The 16,904-nt window shown below is 31.4% G+C and overlaps 2 protein-coding genes across 4 annotated transcripts; both read right to left on the reverse strand.

Annotated features, from left to right (window-relative positions):
• Positions 1-232: 232 nt before the first annotated feature.
• LOC123214222 (shaggy-related protein kinase kappa) lies at positions 233-6,989 on the reverse strand. 3 transcript variants are annotated; one of them, XM_044633999.1, is made up of 13 exons: positions 6,750-6,989; positions 4,948-5,187; positions 4,597-4,689; positions 4,442-4,501; positions 4,071-4,343; positions 3,691-3,765; positions 2,926-2,982; positions 2,701-2,841; positions 2,554-2,604; positions 2,049-2,144; positions 1,086-1,169; positions 891-993; positions 233-635 (listed from the first exon to the last, which is right to left on the reverse strand). In XM_044633999.1, the coding sequence occupies exons 2-13, from the start codon at positions 5,092-5,094 to the stop codon at positions 547-549; spliced, it is 1,269 nt and encodes a 422-aa protein (XP_044489934.1). In that variant the 5' UTR covers positions 5,095-5,187; positions 6,750-6,989; the 3' UTR covers positions 233-546. The 3 variants fall into 3 exon arrangements, with proteins under 3 accessions (XP_044489934.1, XP_044489935.1, XP_044489936.1); XM_044634000.1 differs by having other exon boundaries at positions 4,948-5,179; positions 6,750-6,965; XM_044634001.1 differs by lacking the exon at positions 2,926-2,982.
• A 5,391-nt stretch (positions 6,990-12,380) lies between these two features.
• LOC123213055 (prolycopene isomerase, chloroplastic) lies at positions 12,381-16,885 on the reverse strand. The gene is made up of 9 exons (XM_044632389.1): positions 16,613-16,885; positions 15,932-16,155; positions 15,383-15,493; positions 14,863-14,916; positions 14,305-14,592; positions 13,632-13,823; positions 13,370-13,528; positions 13,024-13,260; positions 12,381-12,936 (listed from the first exon to the last, which is right to left on the reverse strand). Exons 1-9 carry the CDS (start codon positions 16,776-16,778, stop codon positions 12,622-12,624), a joined length of 1,746 nt encoding a protein of 581 aa, XP_044488324.1. The 5' UTR covers positions 16,779-16,885; the 3' UTR covers positions 12,381-12,621.
• Between the last annotated feature and the right edge of the window lie 19 nt (positions 16,886-16,904).

Consider the following 16,904-nt stretch of genomic DNA (forward strand, 5'->3'; position numbering starts at 1 on the left):
ACCATTATTTAACCGAATAATTTTAAAAACTAAAGTTTTGAAACCATTTGCATTCACCCTCTCACCCGGGTTATTTTTCTTTGTCGATCAAACTCATACTTTCGATTAAAACAATTTTCTTCAACGAAAACAAAATCATCTTCTTTGGAATATCTTTGTCTAAGACGAAGATAAAATAATGACAAATAATATTATCAATCAATTTTGGTGAGGAATCCAGCTCCAAGAAAAATCACAACAAATTGATTTTTTTTTTTTCAAAAATACTCATATATTTCATCTCACCAAAATCGCCCATATAACAATTAACAAATTACAAGTTATGGTAGTCTTCAAATCATCATAGCACAAATACACAAACTCAAAACCTCCAATTGTCCTAAAGACCCATTTTTTGAACACTCAACTTGAACTAACAGAGGCTGAACTGAGATTGAGAAGGGTGGTGACAGATTTTTACATACCTCAATAGAACAATGAGAAAAATGGCAGTGAGGCGATATATGGCATGTTTAAGCAACAAAGAGGACAGTCGTAATAGTTGTGCTAAGAGTGCAAAGCCATGAATAAGTTCTGCTTACGAGCATGCTCTGGAATGAGTTGGTTGACGGCGTCAGGTGGTATGCCTGAAAGCTCTGCCAAAGTGGGTTGGAGAAAACGTCAGAGGCATGGGAAGCCACAGAAAAAGATGATAGAAAACAGAATAAGTGTAAATGTGAGGAATTATGGCAATAAAAATATGTTTCACAGTATCCAAATGTGTTTACATTTGGTGATGACAGCTCAAAAAGGCTCAAGTACAGATACACAATGAAGTCACATCTTTCTATTGTAAATCACAAAAACCATCATAAAAAAGAAATTAACATCGCAAATAGAGTATAACTTACCCTGAGGCTTAAAGTTAAACAGGGGAGGTAGAGGGCGGCCATTTGGAAGCCGAGTATTTGGGTCCCTCAACTCATCAAAGAAAGGGTGGATGCAGGCTGCCAGCTGCAGAAAAATTTATAAAAGAAAAAAAGGGCATCATTATATAATTAAAAAAAAAAAAACCGGGTGCTAAACACATGAAATACGAAACTTACAGCAGTACATCGCAAATTGGGAGAGTACTGAAAAAACCTACAAACGAGATCCACTGCCTCCGGGGGTAAACGTTTTTGGAAGACCTGGCCGATTAGAATAATGTCAGAACAAATCAGATGCAAAAGATTTTTCTGTTGACAACAGAACTAATCAAAAATCAATGCAAAATACAAAGAGTAGAGGCAAGGATTTTAAAGGATGCTGATATATGGAAAGAAGCCACATTAGAACAGTGAAGCATGATTGGGATGTGGTTGACTAATGTTTTGATAGTCTTTTGGAGTTGTTAGTTGAATCTTTTGGTTGCTAACTTATTTGGTGACTACATTTTCACCTTTTGTAATTTTCTTTCTTTTCTTGTTGATACAATTTCTTCCAAAATTATAAAAGAGCTAACAGAAAATACAAACCAATTCAGCGAGCTCATATCATTCTTTGAAAGCATTTTTAATAGCATAACACTGCATATGTAGCACCAGTGTTAATGATGCGCACATACCAACCATCATATAATTCCAAACTAGACTATCGTCATACCAAGAGTCGGGTATCACACAAAACAACAAAATCACAAATCTACATCATCTAGCACCATCAAGATCAAATTCTCTTTTAGAACTTAGACAAATAGATCTTTTCTCAGTGCCCAAACCCTGATCTTTTGGGCCTTTATTTTTTTATACTAAAACATGAATAAAATCAAATCTCCATTCACCATGCCTGTTTATAAACAGAAGCTAACCACAAAATACAAACAATATCCAAAGAATAAGTGTCTCTATCATTTGCTTGGATCCAATTACAGGAGCCACAGCATAGTTACACTTATATACACAGACTGTTCCCTTGAGGCTTCCAATTGAAAAAAAAAAATTTCAATCCAGACAAGGAATTTCTATAGCCAATTTCAAAATTGTATAACAGTATACCCACAAAAATGATGTAAGAAGAAAAATACAAACCTTGTGCCATGGATGAGGTTTTATCTGTGGGAACTTAAATTCTGTGTAATTTGGATTCATGCACTTTATCTCCTCCCTGGTTGGTGTTCCTAAAACCTGTGCGATTCACAAGCACGAAAATCCTTAAAATGGGTCTGTTGTAAAAGCTTTCAGCAGACAGGCTATGCAACATGGGGATGAAAATCATTCTGCCAATGAATTGCAGGCTTAGGCACTAATGTTTTCTTTTCCTGTTCCCAAAATTTGGAGTGTTAATTTTGTTTCATCTTTTGGAATTTGGATGTCATGGCACAACACTCAGCAGTAAAATGGGTCAAAACTGGAAACTCTTTTACAGATTATGCTACACTATGCAAATTGGATTTCATATTACAAGTAGTCCGGAATCTTTAAAAAAGAAATCATAGCTATGCCATGAAAACTTGTATAATAAAGTGGATGGTTTTGATTGTTGTGCATCAACTAAGGAATGCCACAAAATATAGGAGTTAATTGAGAATATGACCTTGATAATCTCAACTAGTTGGTCCACGCCACTTTCACCAGGAAACAGAGGCTGCATCAGTCAAGAGTAAGCCTAAATACTGGCAAATAAAATAATAAATAAAGGTGAGAAACAAGGTTATAAGTCTATAAGTGGAGCACCGCACACCTGTCCAAGAAGCAACTCAGCCATCACACAGCCCGTGGACCATATATCTATAGCAGTTGTATACTCAGTGGCACCAAATATGAGTTCTGGGGCACGATAATATCTCGAGCAAATGTAAGAAACATTGGGTTCTCCTTTCACCTGAAGATACAAGGGAATGAGTCAAATTCAAAAAAAGAAGAAAATTGCGAGCATCAATGAATAGTGTGGAATTAATATATATACCAGGACTTTGGCACTCCCAAAATCGCAAAGTTTCAGTTGATGTGTGTGTGGATTGACCTGGAAATAGCAATATATAACTGAGTTACCCCAAATGAAATATGCTCAAGGCATACACTTGTCATCATTAAAATGAATGACTGAATTTGTCAGATTGGAATTTAATCAAGTAAAATCAAATGGAACACCCATATAAAAACTCCATGCATAATAGAATGGAAATGGGAAATTTTCCATAGACTTCCAAACGCTAAAAAATGGGTATAACCCATTTGGTATGAATAGTTTATCAGTCAGGGAGTGGATATTTTTATTCTGGATTTATGTTCTTAATTTCCTGGTGCAGACCTTAATCAAAATGCATACATTTGTCTCATACACTATGGGGATGGTGAGAAGAGATATATTTACATCCCAAAGGGGCTATAATTGGAGATACCATTGTTTCTGGTACAGAAGTTCCTATAAACTAACATCAAGCAAATATTTTTTTTATGTATTATATGATCCTAAAGAAAGCACCTTAAATGCCTACATGTCTCAATTGTTTAAATTTAAGTTGATTAGAGAGCACTAAAGTCCATTAAGTTATTGACTTCAATAATTTCAGCTGAAAATTTAACAACTCAAAGTAATATTTATCATATAAGAACTCTAAATAATAAATATCATACTTGCATGAAAACCATACTGTTGTACAAATGTGGAGATTCATGCCCCAAAAAAAAAAAAAAAAACACATCCACAAGCTTTCAAAGCAAATCTTACCAGCAAGTTCTGAGGCTTGATGTCACGGTGACAAATACCAATGCAATTATGTATATAAGCAAGTGCCCTGCAGATCTGCAGCCAAAGGAAGAAATAGGGAGAAATAATCAGAGGTTAGCAAAACCTATGGAACATTAGAACTTCCAAGAGAAGGCTTAGGTTCGAGTCTCTGTTACGTTTGTAAAACCTTGATTTGAATTACTTACCAAAACCGAAAAATAAAAGAAGAAGAAATAGGGAGAAAAATCAACTGAAAATTTCTATGTTTATAGCTTAAACTAGAAAAAAATAACGATTAATATCTTTCATAGAGTTCCAAGTAAGATTGAAGTTGTTACATTTATAAATGTACACCCCACAAAAAACAAATTACTAAGTACCTGATATGTATAAAGTTTAACATATATTAAGGGCATTCTTTGGTTTATTCTGCTGTAGCTCCTTGCAATACGGTTAACAGTTTCAGGAACATATTCAAGTACAAGATTCAAATAAAGCTCTTCCTTGTCCGTTGTTGAGAAGAAACAATGCTTAAGGGCAACAATATTTGGATGGTCCAACATTTGCATAATTTGCAACTCCCTATTCTTATAGCGCTTGTCTTGCAGAACCTTCTTGATGGCAACAACCTCTCCAGTTTCTCTACATTTTGCCTACATAAAGCAGCTCAGTTTAATTAGTGAAATGGATTGCATAAGAAAGTAAATGCCAAAATTGCAAACAATGAATAAAACATGGCAGTTCTACTTACTTGAAAAACAACACCAAAAGAACCAGTTCCAATGACATGTTCAGCGATATAACTTATTTTCTGTCAAACCAAAGAAAACATCCGTTGCAAAACACACAAGAGATTTACCAGTTACAGGAAAATTTTGATATAAAATTTGTAAATTCTCTTCAAACCTGCTTAGAATTGCCATTTCGACCACCAATGGTCGTTCTTATCACATGCCCAGTTTCAGCACCCACACCATCAATTATATCCAGTTCACTATCCTGCAACAAATAGGGACATGAACACTGAAAACTACAAGAAAATAGTTGCAAAACTGTAAAGTCGTAACTTGCAGAAATTAATAAATTATTATTTAATACAGCAAAATGCCCTTGAAGACCATATTACTTCCACCATTATGCAAAGTGATACTTGCATAACAGACAGTTGAAGAAAGGCAGCCAATCCAATCATATATACTACAGAAACAAAAACGATTTGAAAGAAGTAGAAACAACTTTAAGAAACACACTCCTTACTCTGTCTTCATCGTGGTCCACCTGGTCCCGCAATCTCATTTCAAGCATTTCTCGCCCCAGCCAGTCAACTGAACTTGATGAACTCTTAAAGCCATTAACAGACCTAGAACTGCCTACTCCCCCATTACCAAGGCTGGCAGATGCCATAAATATGACTGGCAATTAATGCTGATACTAGTATTCGCTACCCTCCTGATTTTTAGCGGTTGTGCCTTCCATTCTATCCAAACACCTATCTTCCTAAAAAGGAATAAAAAAATTCTTAAGTGATGGGGGACTGCATAAGAAATATGGATATCAAAAATAATTTAGCATAGAAATTGTCTTTACAATAGTAATCATTAAACAAAGACAAACAATCATTCCTTTGGGTAACATCTCATACAAAAAATATATTACTCATTGAAAGAAGAAACAAAACACAAATGGCAGAAAATAAAAAGGCAAAATACAACATGTGTGCCAGGAGGATAGCCCTATTATAGTAATAAAAAAACACAAATAATGCATGAAAAAACGAAAAAAAATAAAATAAAAGCATTTACACACTTGGTCTGATAAAGGAAGTGTCAAACGACCAATCATCCACATTGAATTTTATCAAGAAGCTTGAATAAAATAAGAAACAATGAAGCACTGACACTGACCCTCCCCAAATACTCTCTTAAATGTATATGACAGACTCCCCAAAATGTAATTGATATTACAAAAGAGTATCATACAGTTCCAGGAAGCTTAAAGTAAAGCTTGTTTTAAGTGATGATTGGCAATGCAATTCTGCATGTTAACTAAAAAGGGTTTAAATACAAAAGTTTTAAACTAATGTATGATAATCAAAGAATGGCTGCACAATAAAAACCAGTACAAATCAAACACAATAATGAGTTGAAAATTATTTTGATTAAGAAACACGTAAGAAATAAAGAATTCTATAATCGATGGAAAATTATTTTGATAAATGAGTTGGCAGCAAGTCTAACAATAGTAAGATAAAACTGGTAATTACATTAAATAACTAATCAACACCTAATCTATTGAAACTGCTTATTAGTTAGTTGATTATTTACCAGCAGTAAACTAGCTTCCAAAACAGCTCTGTCACACTTTTCTCACCCATTTATAATACTTCCTTAAATTCTAAAGGGTAATTATGGTAAATAAAACAAACTCACTAGTTGTAAAAGTTACCCAGAAAAATTCAGAGATCAGTCAATATCCGTTCAACTTCCTCAGAAACCTCCCAAATTTCACAAATTTTTGCAACCTCCATAACAAATACTAACATACAGTTGATACTTGCTCGTTTACAACGTCAAAAAATTCTTTCCAGAACAAGTAACTTGTAATATTTTGGGATATAATCCTTAAAATTAATAATTCTATGTATTAAGAAAAAGTCTCCTGCCCAGAGTGTACACACAATCTTTGCTTCTGAGAGCAAAGGAAACAGTAAATTTTTCAAATTAATTTCTGTAAAATCCTAAAAATCAACATAAACTTGAAAAAAATAAATAAATAAAAACAGTTTCTGAACATCCACTTATATTAAAAATATTAAAATATTTCTCAATTTTTTTATTTCCTCAAAATCAAAAAATAAACAAATAGTTTACTATTTAAAACTAACGAAATTCGAAAATATAAATATTAATTTCACAAAGAACAGCTAAAATTTCCTTATCAGATCTAAGCCTAAACAAAACAAAGCTCTAACAGATTCCAAACATTTCGAAACTCAAAACTCCAGGAAACAAATATTAAAAAAATCAAAAGTTGAAAACAGATTCTAGAAGAAGCTTCACCTGGAAGTGAATGGAAACGAAGAGAAAACAAGTTTCGATCATTATACAGCTCCGTAAGATTAAGCTTCGAGAATTCAAAGGAGATTGATTTTTTTCTTTAACTGAAAATTGAGAGATGAGAAAAAGTGTTCGTGATCTGCTTACAGAAATTTAGATTTTTTATTGTTTGGGAGAGAGAGGATTTGTAGTGAGACTGTTTGAGTTGAGTGAGCGATGAAGAAATACTGACAATTTTATTTAAAGCAGTTCCTTGCAGGGTAAAATTTCAATAAAATCCTTATAGTTGTAAAATTATCATTAATCTCCCTATATGTAGGGACATTAAAAAGTACAATTAATGACATTAATAATAATATAATAACAATAATTCTTCAAAAGTTTTCGAAATAGTGGAAATTCCCTTTTTGCTAATTAAAAGTAGTGAATTGAAAAAAGAATCTCCAAATACAAAATATAATATATCAAAAGTTAATCATTTATTTTTAATAATATGAATAACATAAATTGATACACATTTATATATATTATCATATAATTAATTACTCTTTTATTCTTAATTTAAAATAATAAAATTATATGTATCCACTTTTAAAAACACTGAGTATACATATTATATGTCATTATGTAATTAAGTGATTTTAAATTATTAATAAAAGTCTGAAAGACTATTTTCCACCCAAACCCAACTTTTTATCTATTAACTATCAAAAATCTAAATATTTATCTATCTATTAAATTTTACTGTTACGGTCAGAAGTAAAATCGTCATTTAAAAATTTTATTTAAACTCATATTTTGAATTACATTAAAATTTTAAAATTTTTTTTTGCCCCCCAACCTCATATTTTCCCGATTTAAAAACTGATTATTTCTCTCAAAGTTTAAGATTTTAAACTCACATATTTTTTTTCATTCAGTCATCTACCCCAACTTTCTAAAACATTTCAATTTTACCCATTCTTTTTGTCACAATTTTCAAATCTGATCTCCGATGACCATCTGTCGGCTCTCTCCTTCTCACCTTCTCTCTCCCTCCCCTCTTTGGTTGTCTTCGTTGGAGACGAAGACTCATCCGATGAGTTTTTGTCAGAGATGAAGATAGTTGGAGTAGGAAGAGAGAGCAACCGGCAAGGCAAGAGGGAGAGATTAACTATGTCATCATTGGAGAGAAAGAGAAAGGAAGATTGGGGTGCCATAAATTTTCTTAAAATCTAGGGGGCGATTTAATGAAAAAAATCAGAGTTTAAAACCTTAAATTTGGTTTTGGGGGGTGGGTATGAAAAATATTATATTAGGGGTACAAATAAATGTTTTAAAATTTTAAAATAATATTAAAATATAAGTTTAAATAAAATTTTCAAATGATAATTTTATCTTTAACAATAACAGAGAAATTTAATAAATAAGTAGGTATTTAGATTTTCAATAATTAACGAATAGAAAGTTAGATTTATATCAAATCTTAGGTGGAAAATAGTTATTTGATCTTAATAAAATAATATTCAATCATATGATAATATATCATATATATATTTATTTATTTATGTATATATAATATTATTAAATCATATGATAATATATATTTAATATATATTAATTTATATATTTAAAATAATTATACATAATTTTATTGTTTGGTAAATTGGATGATTAAACTTGGACAAATTAGCTATCTTATTCAAACTAGTTATAACTTTTATTTATTTATTTTTTATTTGTATATTTGACGAAAATATTATCAACCTACCATCATTAGATAGATAGACCCATGATTATATTGTAATTAGTGGGTCAATGACACTTAACCACTCCTAATTTATTCACTAACATCTAATCATTTATTAATTGCCTTTAAAGTTAGCATATGGTTGACCCAATTTCTATTCATAAATTAATTTTTTAAATGGGGTTGTCCAAAATATACAGAAATTCAAGGTCATATTTGTGGATTTCTTAGTCAAAATTTAAGGTTTCCTCCTTAAAAATTCATGTAATTTTATTATTTTAAGACAAGGTGAAACTCCGTGCAGAACCAATGGCCGACCCAAGAGAGATAAAAGAAAGTCACATGACCTCTTTTGAATTAAAAAAATTAGCAATTTAAAATATTAAAAATATCAAAATAATTAGTAAAATTTCACTCTATTTTTTATTAAATTTCATTATTTTTTCATAATCTCATATATTTTTATTTTTATTTAATTTTGACATAATATGAAAAAATTACTTTTGTGTTATGGATTAATTCAGATTTTCAAACGATTTATAAGACAACGTTTTTATCATTAATTCAAATATATATTGAAAAACAAAGCGTCAACATTTAGATTTATTATCACATTTTTAAGAGGAAAATTGAGCTTGACGTGGGAGTAAATATTTTTATAATATAAGTGTTTTCTTGGTGAAAAACATTTTAATTATTTTTATTTTGTGAAAAATATTGATGGGCTAGAAACATGTTTATTTGTCATGATAAGAAAAAGATAAAAAGCTTTGAAATATCTTTTTTCTTCTTATTACCACTCAAATCTTTGAAATAATTTGTTCTAACATTTTTTTTATTTGCTTTAGGTATAAGAAACTATCATAGAATTGGATAATAATTCGACAACTCTTATCTTATAATTGTTAAGATATTATTTTGTAACGTAAATATTTGATTGAATTTTTAAATTATTTATCAATTTTATTATTATAAACGATATAAAATATCGTTTTTAATTTAATTATTCGATGTAAATTGTGAATCATTTAAAATGAAGTAATAAGGAGAAACATAAAATCTAGCAACTCAATTATGTGTAACAAATTTATTTAAATATTTGATAAAATGGATTCATAAATCTATATCTTGATTCAATTTGTGCTTGAAGTAGACCATATATATATATATATATATATATATATATATATATATATATATATGTATGTATGTATGTATATATATCATCATCATCATTTTCAATAGGTATTGATTTTTTTTTTATTATTTATATATGATTATTCAATGTATCCTTAATTTATATTAATTTTAAGGTCAAAGGACTATTTCCTATCCAAATTTTAATAAAAGATAGATTTATATATGTAATATTTTAAAAATCTAAATATTTACTAAAAACAAAATTTTTGTTAAAAAATTTGGATTAAGAGTAAAATCATTATTTATTAACAAAATTTAAAAAATTTAAATTTTATCACATTCACTCCCCAAGTTTTAAAATCTTACAATTCCCCCTATCCAAAGTTTCCAAGTTTTGAAAAAGTAACAATTTCATCTCTAAATCTCTAAGTTTTCGTTCTTCTCTCACCGGTGATCATCTCTAGCGACGACCTCTGAAAATGCAACGGTAAAGCTGGAGTTATCTTCGACAGAATTTCTTTGTCTCTATCAACAAAAAGATGAAGAAAATTTTTGTCAACATTAAGAAAAAAGAGGGAAATTTCTGTCATTTTTATATTAAAACTTGAGTGAAAAATAGTCTTTCGACCTAATTTTAAATATAAAATATTAGGATACAAATTAGAGTATGTAACATCATTTTTCTTCTCAACCGATGTAAAAATATTTTACTAACTAATTTTTCCATGTTGTAATAATTTGTGACCATAACTTTTTTATACGATGTTTTATACACTTTGATTTGATGAAACAAATTAATATTTCTTCTTAAAACCTTAATACAAATGTAACAACACTGTTATTTGAGGGACTAAGTAACATATTGCAGAATTAATAGAAATTAAAGTTATGAAAATGAAGAAAAGAATGATTTAATGGATAGTTTCAAAAGGGGTGATGAATGATTCGTTTTAAATTTTTTAAAATTAATTTAAAAACAGTTTAAAATTTTTTTAAATCAAATCAAATTAAAAAATATATGATTTGATTTGATTTAATTTGTATTATGATTTGAATTTATTAAAATTATTTATTTTTAAATATATATTATTGAATAAAATTAATGAAATCATAGTTTTCTATAATATAATATAAATATGTAAAATAAATATATAATATATATAATATACATATAAAGAAAATAATAATATAAAATTTAAAAAATAAGTTATATATCTAATTATTTATTAAAAATTTTTGTTAAATATAATTATATATATATATGTATGTATTTTTTAAAAATATTCTTTATGATTCAATTCAATTTAAAAATTATTCAAATTATAATTTAAATTAAAAATTAATTTTTAAAACCAAATTTTAAATTTTAAATTTTAAATAATTAGGTTTAATTTTACTGATTTCAAGGCAAGTAGATGTTGGATAAGGCTCTCTCAAGTCTCATCTCACATTAGCCAAGAAGCCTCGATCAAATGGCCCTTTTTGATTGCAAAATTTGGTTCTCTCCATTTTAAGAAGCACGTGGCCACGCCAAAGTTGAAGCACTTTCTGACGTATCATCGCCTGCCACCACATGGGCTTATGGCAATCATTCATTTTCAAATTTATCAATAACTTTAAGATTATGCAAATATTAGAAATCTCAATTCAATCTTGTTGATTATATAAATTAATTTGATTAAAGATGTATCAATTTAATTTTCCATGCAATAAAAATATTATATTTCGATGCATTGATATTAACTATCGCATACTATACATTAAAATATAACCAATTTATATATATTATATCAGTATATCCCTTATATTATCGTAACAAAAAAAAATTTATATTTATAGGCTTGGATTTTGATAACAATATGTTTTAACTTGATTTTTAAAAAAATTATATAAAACCCAATTGTCAGACTATTTAAATAGTGATTAAACTAATTAACTGTTTACTAATTACAAAGATATATTTAAAATTATAATAAACTCTCCTTTTAAATATACTCACTATTTTCCCTTAAAAAATTGTGTTTAAAATAAATCCATTAACACTATCCAAATAGAGGGATTTCCATATTCAGGAAAAAGGTAAAGATAGGAGCAGAAGAAAACAAGCACCATATGATATAATGGAAAGGTTTCTCAAACAAACATAATTTTCTTGAATGAAATCTATATATCATAAATTAATATTATTTTTCACCAAATATTATATAAATTTGTGGATGAGAAATTGTAAAGAGCTAGAGATGTTTGTGGTCCTTGATGAATTACATATGAATTTGGGACCCATGACATGCTGGCTTCTCCATCTTTTCTTGGCATACCATGCTTTAAAAATGAGAATGCAAAAATATTTAGACTACATCAAAGCTAGGCCAGGAAAAATAGTTATGTTGCAAAAATATTTAAGAATGGTCCAAGAAAAAAGACAGAGCAATGATGGATTGATTTATTGAAGGAGCAAGTACGGTTACTTTAAATACACAAATGAGTATGTATTTACGTATATCTTTATCTAGTTAGATGATACTTTATTTTTAATTTAAAATCACTTAATTATATGATGACATATAAAAATATATAACCATTTATGTATTCAAAATAGATACGCAAAGTTTTACATTTCAAACAACACATGCTCTGAAGAGTGATTACAAGTAGGGCCATCCCTGGTAAAAGCTTACAAAAGCAAAACAGAAAGCTAAAAAAGAAGCTTTTCAATAGCAAATTTATCAGTGCATGTTCCATAACATGTATGTACCTCTCCAATGTTGAAAAGAAGATCAATGATAAAATTTGCCACTGTGAAGGAACTTGTCTTTGTTTTACAATAAAGTTCGAGCATGCCCACATGAGAACTATGTCATGATGGGATTAGTTTCGTTTCTGGGATTATTTTTTGTATAAGCAATGTGTCATGATTGAATAAATCCAGTGTAAATACATACTAGAATGTTGGAATTGAGAAAGATTGGAAGGCAACTGTTTTAACTGAATTCATAATCGATGTGTTCAAATGCCAATGGCGTCAAGAAGTTCTGAGTGTTGAGAAACTGAAACTAGGGAGTTGGCAACGATGGCGCCACTAGCAGCAACAGCCGGGACTCCAATGCCAGGAAAAGTTGAATCTCCACAAGTATAAAGCTGAGGGATGGGAGTTGAATGCCCAGGAAAAGTGTCCTTACCTGCTTGTATAGCTGGGCCATAAGTTCCTCTATTTCGTCGAAGAAACCATTGATGTGTCAAAGGAGTTCCAACCATCTTAACGTCACATTTGTCACGACTGAAGCTGGGACCAAGTGCACGCTCCACAGCTCTCCACATTACCTGGAATGGAAAAGAAGCAACTGGCTTTATTCAACAAATTTTCAGTTAAAAACAAGTATTGGTAATTAGATATATGTAATTTAATACCTCTGATCGTTCAGCTTTGAGTTTTTTGTACTCGGGACTTCTACGATCGAGTCCTTCCCACAATTCAAATGGTTCAGTTCCTGGAGTATAAGCATGTAATACATGTTTTCCAGGGGGTGCCAGATCAGGGCTAAGCACACTCGGTATAGAAATTAAAACAACGTTTTGATCAGCATCGACTCCTCTGTCCCAGTCATTCACAACTATATGATGAATCCCCAAGTCCTCTCGTAAACCCTAGTCAATATGACAATTTGAAGATGGTTAATTGAACTCTTGCAAGAAGATCTGTGGCATATATTTGAAACATACTGCCTGGATTTGCATTGGCAAAAAAATTACTCACCTCTGCATCAAACCCCAAATGAAGATGCATGAATGATTCACATTGCGGTGTCGTGTTAATCCTGTCTACATAAGACTTTGGAAGGTTTTCCTTAGGCAACATCTTCAAAGTGTCCCACATAGATGCATTGCTGACTACAGCTTTCTTGGCGCATATAAACTGCAATGTTAAAACTGTTCTCCCCTTAGAAACACAAAAAAAGGATACTTATTTGATATAAACCAACATTAGAGCTACTTCTTATCACTAAAATTCAACTCACTTGACCACTTTTTAGCTTGACTCCAATGGCTCTACCGTTTTCAACCACTATCTTCTCCACATGGCTTCTCAGTGAAAGCCGTCCACCAAACTTCTCCATTCCTCGAACAAGAGCATTTACAAGAGCCCCACTTCCATGAAGAGGATACTCAAGAGAACAACCTGGCTTATACCATTCTGCAAACATGTAAATCTGGAAAGATTGGAGAACAGAGATTAGTTTCGGATATACAAGCAGAGGTGTAATACTATACAAGAATGTGAAAAAGAATACATGCTGTCCACAAACTGACTAATAAGTACATGATAAGATTTTATCAACCTGAGGCCTTGGCTCAGGTAGTAACACATTCAAGCGTGCTGGGTCCAAGGCACCAAAGAAAATGTGAGAAAGAGAGGAGATTCAACTTATGGAAAATCAAGATTAAGGGCAATGTGTGCGAATATGAAGGGTGGAGGGACAAGAAGATTAATTTTATTCTGTCAATGGAAAAAGTATTAGCTAACGTTAAATCAGGGCACATTAGGAGTAATAATGAATTACAAAACAATATGGTATTGGAGCATATCAGTGATATGATTCAAATTACTTTCATCAGTTAAACATGCACATAACTTAAAGCAAGCTGATCAGAACCATAAAAAATCCTTTTAGATTTAATCATAATAGTTACCATCTCTGCTGAGAGTATACCATTAGATTTCACACCGGCAAGCAGGAAAGCTAAGAGGTCCACCCAGTTTCTTATAAAAGGGTCTTTCAAATCCAATGAATCAACAATCTCTGAAAATGGTCGGAGAAGCTTCGTAGCACCCAAAGCTCCTTGAGGTCCCATCTGGGCAAATGATTTCAACAGAGAGGGGGCATATCTTGCTGCAACAGTTGAAATGACACCCAGGTCACCTCGGATTGACAAAGGAGGCAGAGCCATTGCAGCTCCAGATAATGGAAGTATTGCATCCTGAAAGCAAATTGCATACAAAATTTGTGAGAGAATAAAAGTGAATTCAACTCAACTGTCATTAAAATAAGAAAATGTTGATAACATCCCAAATCTCAATCATACACAGCTCATTTTGAGACAATTACATTACGACAGTAGAAAAGGAATAAAACCTACCGGATTGCTCTATGAATCTCCAAAAGATAAAATTACCATCATATGAATTGATCATTACATTGATGTGAAAAACCAATCTTGACAAGAAGAAACTGGATTATTTGTACTCACAAGAAGTTTTTTCCACTCCTGCACAGCATTCGGGCCTGCATACTTCTCAAGATCCTGAAGAAAATTTGAAAGTACACCGAGCAAAATTTTGGTTGATAGCGCAATCAAAGAGTTAAACAGATGCAAAACTTCATAAACATGTCTATAACTGACCTGTGTGTATAACAATTAGCAGCGCAATATTTGAATTATTCCTTGCTACTCAAGTTTAAGGTTAATGCTTGAAATTTAATTGTCATTGTTTCACTACACTATATGACACTGAATTGCTTTCCTTACATTGGAATGATGCCATCAGAGCTCACATTCAAATTTATACAAAAGCAGTAATCATAAATCCATACGTATCACTCTTTACATCATTTGCAATTCTAAGGAAAAACTATACCTCCTCTCTTCACGTTTATATTCTAAATATATTCTTTGGATATGTGATAGATTAGAGAGAAAAATATGCCATTATAAAATAATTTATTTGATTTCATCACCAAAATATTAACAGGTAGCTCTGGGAATTTACCTTATAAAATTCTGTAGGGCCAATACGAGACAAGAATTCACCTTCAGGTACATAGACCATCCAAGAGTCATAATTGGCACATGGTAATGACTCACCCAGTGCATCCAGAACCTGCAAAGCATACATTTCTATCTTTTAGTAGGCTTATTATAAAGCTTTACAATCTTTATGGAAATTGTTAAATGACAATATACTTTGTTAATTATCTAGGTTTGCTAACTGCATAAATGTCACCTAATGGTTAATGTTTCACAAAATGGAAGCTGGATAAATGAATACGAAAGATGTCTATTATGTCAATATGCCAATTCATGATACTAAACAGTGACAACATTGTAGATCTTGACACAACTATGTCCATGTCATTTAACCGACAGACAGTACCACTCCATTTCCCCAACTGCTCATGGAGCTGAAGTTAAAATGTCACCTATCAACAGCAAGCGAATATGACAGCACTGAAACCTATGTGCTGTACTTAACTTCCATTATAGACAAACTAAGATTTAAGTATATTGGTGACAGGAGAGAAATGAAGAACAAGATTACCTGTGCAAGAGGGTTCGCCTGAAGTCCTCGTGACTGAAGCCCGGAGAATAAAGATGGTCCAGAATCAAACTTGTAGCCTTTAATCTCAAAAGAATGCGCAGCACCCCCTGGTAGATCATGACTTTCTAATACAACAACATCTTCTCCATACCTTGCTAGGAGCCCTGCACAACACAATCCCGCAATGCCACTCCCAATCACCACAACATCGGCCTCTGCCTTCACTGCACATCACACCCGGTTGCATCATAACACCTCTATTTATAATCCTATTAATATAATAAATGATGCGATAAACATTCAATTTCCATGATAATTTTTTACTATCAACTACTACTTTTAACTGCATGGATGACAAAATTCGGGCCTCAGTCTCTGCAAATTCTAAACTAGTAAATAGTCAATTCACGTTTAATATTTGGAAGGCAAAAATAACATATAAAATGGTTAAACAAGTGGTACAAAGTTCACAATCACTGATTTTTTATATCGAAATTATATTCGAGGGACACACATACAAAACACAGTGTGCTTGTGGCACTGAAAGCTACAATTCCACTGGCCAACAAGTTTACTCTTGGTTGAATAAACAACTGAATTTCACAGACAACATTAACATAAAACTGCTAGTTCCGGTAACACTGCTGGGATTCACATCCAGTAACATAGCTACCCGGGTACCTGAGAAGGGTTTGTTTTGTCGGAGGGAGAGGGAGCCGTTGGAGGAGGAAGGGGGCTGACAGTTGGAAATTCGCGCCAAAAGGGGTTTTCTGACCGTTGAGGATTTGAAACTTGGAGGGAAAAACCAGTGAGAAGAAGGAGAATGTGGCAAGTAATTCAAAGCCATTAAAGAAGAGAAATTGTTTGAGAAGATGCTGCTAAAAGAGCTTTTGTTTCAGCTCGGCTCAATCTCACTTCTTGTTCTAAACTTGCCACGCCACTGTCCTTTTGCTTTGCTATGTTTTGTTATCAT

The sequence above is a fragment of the Mangifera indica genome, chromosome 4, assembly GCF_011075055.1.
Source record: "Mangifera indica cultivar Alphonso chromosome 4, CATAS_Mindica_2.1, whole genome shotgun sequence".
Taxonomy (NCBI): Eukaryota; Viridiplantae; Streptophyta; class Magnoliopsida; order Sapindales; family Anacardiaceae; genus Mangifera; species Mangifera indica.

Excerpts from the sequence above, each read along its gene's own strand:
- LOC123214222 (XM_044633999.1), bottom strand. The coding sequence starts at position 5,094 with ATGGCATCTGCCAGCCTTGGTAATGGGGGAGTAGGCAGTTCTAGGTCT. Across the intron at positions 4,502-4,596 it reads GAAATGGCAATTCTAAGCAG|AAAATAAGTTATATCGCTGA; the intron begins GTTTGAAGAGAA and ends TTGGTTTGACAG. Across the intron at positions 2,842-2,925 it reads TTGGGAGTGCCAAAGTCCTG|GTGAAAGGAGAACCCAATGT; the intron begins GTATATATATTA and ends TTGTATCTTCAG.
- LOC123213055 (XM_044632389.1), bottom strand. The coding sequence starts at position 16,778 with ATGGCTTTGAATTACTTGCCACATTCTCCTTCTTCTCACTGGTTTTTC. Across the intron at positions 15,494-15,931 it reads AGGCGAACCCTCTTGCACAG|GTTCTGGATGCACTGGGTGA; the intron begins GTAATCTTGTTC and ends TATGCTTTGCAG. Across the intron at positions 14,917-15,382 it reads GCCCTACAGAATTTTATAAG|GATCTTGAGAAGTATGCAGG; the intron begins GTAAATTCCCAG and ends AATTTTCTTCAG.